Consider the following 3,375-nt stretch of genomic DNA (forward strand, 5'->3'; position numbering starts at 1 on the left):
CACACACACACACACACACACACACACACACGCTCTGCCAGAGTGGATGTAAATGAAGAGTCATTCTTGAGCTATTTATGGGTTGTTCTTGGGGCTCAATGGAACTGGCCAGCGTGAGTAATCGTTAACACAGCACATTTAAATGTTGTTGAAAAACCATAATCAGAGTATGTGTGCAAGGATAGAGAACAGAGATTACTTTGGTTACTATGATTATGAAAATGTTGAATTGTCTCCGATGAATGTGGCATAATGTTACAGTGTGATCCGTTTTCCAAATATTTGTAGTGACTAGGGTTCACATCGCTAACAAAATGATTCCGTCCATAGCTGCAGACTGCCGGACTCCATAGATGTTGGAGAATATTCCACAGACAGCATGACAGGTACAGTGAGACTTCCTTTTGTTCTTTGTTTTTTTCCCTGCACAGGTTGCGTCTCCCTTGTGTATAAATTAATACTGCCGTTGAATCGTTGCTGTGACCTCCCACAGTTGTGTCCCCAAAGCTGCGCTTAGGGGAGGGATTAGCTGTATGATGTTAATTAGCTAATTTTGTTTGTTTCTAATTCATTGTCAAGCTCTTGTAGTGTGTCAACAATATACCCAGGGCTAAAACAATACATACTAGCCAGTAAACAAATGATTTCTAGGTATATAGGTCAGCATCTGTGGCTTTCTGTCAAGTTGGTTGTGTGGGCAAATACATCCAGGCAAAACAAGACTGTGACAGCATTATAATAGTTATTGTAAGTGTGTATACACTAAGGCTGCAAATAGTGATTCTTTTTAGGTTAGATTAATCTGCAGATCATAAGTGATCGATAAAACGTCCAAAGAATTGTGAAAAATGCTCATAGATTTTTCCCACGCCCAAGGAGATGTCTCCAATTACTTATTTTTCCTAAACAACCCAAACATACTAAGTTCAAATTTATATAGAAAAAAGAGAAAAACGCAAATCAGAAGCTGGAACCAAGGAATGTTTGGAGATTTTTTTGCTGAAAAACAGCTGAAGGGATTGATCGATTATCAAAAATAGTTGCCAATTTTCTTTATTGTTTACTTAATTCTTTGCCCAACTTTCAAAGTGTATTGTGTAATAAGTAATGGATTTTGTTAGAAAACATGTTTATATCTCTCACAGCAAGGTACTTTTCCCCCCTCATACTTACTTTTAAAGTGCACTAATAAAACATAGATCAGTCTTTAAGGTTTAGATTTCCATTCATGACAGCAGACATTCTTTTGTCTCCTGCTGCTGTCTCTGACATTTGCCTGCTGCTAGTTTCTCCTCAGTGGCGTTATCAGAAGCTTGATCCAGGAATTAAGAGATTTGTGAATAGAGGGTAATAATTACCATCCGTAGAGATCTAGATACATGTTAACATCGAAGACATTGACATGCAACAAGGACAAAAGCAACATATACTGTATATTGCTCTGATGTAGAAATAATATAAATATATTAATATAATAGGAACTAATACCAAGTATGTCATCAAATTGAATCAAGAGTTAATGTTGTGAAACGTGTTGTTGACTAATGTTACATGATCAGCTGTGGGCTGTTTTTAACTGGCCTAAACATGGCAGCTCTCCAGTAGCTGTCTCACCTCTGATGTATTTGCAGTGGAAACCATTTCTGCTTTCTCTTTCTCCCTCTAAACTAAACACGAAAGATGAGATTATGAGTTATTCTTGTAAGCAGGGAAGATTCTCTATACTATAGGGACCATAGTGCAGTTGTGACTCAAATGAGTTAAATGAAATCCCCTTGTTGTTTTTACAGCTCTATCCTTCCCTGACAAGATGTCCCCAACCAAAGCTCTCACCATGAAGGACTATGAGAATGTGAGTGATATTTATCAAGTGGCATGATGTTTATGATATTGGAGCTGCTATGTAGTGATACAATGTCTCTTTGATTGCCTAAAGTTTGTTTTTACTGTAATTATTAATGGTTTATGTGGTTAAATGTTAATGCATTAAAACCCTGAGCTCGTCAATACAAGGTTATGCAGACAACTTAACCCCACCACAACAAACAGGTTAATTGTGATTTATGATCCTTAGTCTGACTAAAACCCAGCTACACTGATGTGTGTGTTTGTATGTGTGTGGAGGTGGGGGTGTGGAGGTGAAGCCTATATTTCAGCATTTGAGTGGAATGCATGCTCAGATCTTTTGGCTTGTGCTGCCTGGCTGGCTTCATGATTAGAGGTTTACAAGGGGGTCCAGACTTCTACCCTTTGACAGTCTGCCCAACCCCCAATCCCAGATGTATGCTGTTCTGAGCCTGCAGCACAATGATGCACAGTTGACTTCACACACATTCAAACTCAAACACACATACAAGTATGAAGGCCCCATTTCATTTTAACAATAACCATACATGATCCTTTTCTGCCATGTGAATTTTTTCTTGGACTCTACTTCATTTGTCCTATTTTATCATCTAAAATAAAGTAAATTGTTTTTTTTTATTTTTTGGGCTAGACAAAGACCAACATAATTTAATAAAGCCTGTTCAATAAACTTTCATTTTTTTCTTGTAGCAAATCACCGCTCTGAAGAAAGAGAACTTTAACCTGAAGCTGCGCATCTACTTCATGGAGGAGCGCATGCAGCAGAAATGTGACGACTCCACTGAGGACATTTTCAAAACGGTGTTGTATTTATTTTAGTATGCAAAATGTGTATTGGACTCTTTGTCATGCATTTATGTGATCCCTCAGTATTTTAAAGCTGAATGTGACTCAGTGTTTCCAACAGGACTAGTTGAGATCACAACTTGAGCCACACCAAGAGCTGGATTTGGTTCCTCCAAAATCTCACATTTATGATCTTGTAACAGCTGTCATGCCTTTTTTTTTTGTGAGTGAGATGTAAGCACATTGGAATCTCCTGGTCTCATTAGGGCTGCTTGTGTTTCTTATCTTCTTCTTTTTTCATTTAGAGAGGTGAAGTGTCATATAAGAATGTTATCTTCATGCACACACTCCAAGATAAACCTTGACAATTATCAATTATTATTAATGTTAGCAATGCAACTGTCAGGGAGAATGATTTCTAAGAATCCCATAAATATGATTATTGTGCCAGTTTTTTTATGATCACTCCAGATGTGCAATTTATGCTATAATGAAGTGTTTTCTGTTTATAGAACATTGAGCTAAAAGTGGAGTTGGAATCTATGAAGAGAGACCTGGCAGAGAAACAGGAGTTACTCGTGTCTGCATCGTAGGTTTCTTTCCCTATGAGTTTCATTCTCTATTCAGTGTCATTTTAAGATTTCAGACAAAAGCAAGATCTTAATTGGCAGGAAGATGTGGCAGGAAGCCCAGTGGCCAAAATGTACATGAGTGCAAAGTAAT

At 37.7% G+C, this 3,375-nt stretch overlaps 1 protein-coding gene across 1 annotated transcript in view; it reads left to right on the plus strand.

Moving 5' to 3' along the window:
* The window catches only part of LOC117959718 (CDK5 regulatory subunit-associated protein 2-like), a 6,472-nt gene extending 3,227 nt beyond the window's left edge, over positions 1 to 3,245 (plus strand). The window contains exons 2-5 of the mRNA XM_034896997.1: positions 331 to 386; positions 1,791 to 1,852; positions 2,557 to 2,667; positions 3,165 to 3,245. Of these exons, the coding sequence (XP_034752888.1) occupies positions 331 to 386; positions 1,791 to 1,852; positions 2,557 to 2,667; positions 3,165 to 3,245 (310 nt within the window). The remainder of the gene's footprint in view (positions 1 to 330; positions 387 to 1,790; positions 1,853 to 2,556; positions 2,668 to 3,164) is intronic.
* The last annotated feature ends 130 nt before the right edge of the window (positions 3,246 to 3,375 follow it).

The sequence above is a fragment of the Etheostoma cragini genome, chromosome 16 (genome assembly GCF_013103735.1).
Source record: "Etheostoma cragini isolate CJK2018 chromosome 16, CSU_Ecrag_1.0, whole genome shotgun sequence".
In the NCBI taxonomy this organism is placed as follows: Eukaryota; Metazoa; Chordata; class Actinopteri; order Perciformes; family Percidae; genus Etheostoma; species Etheostoma cragini.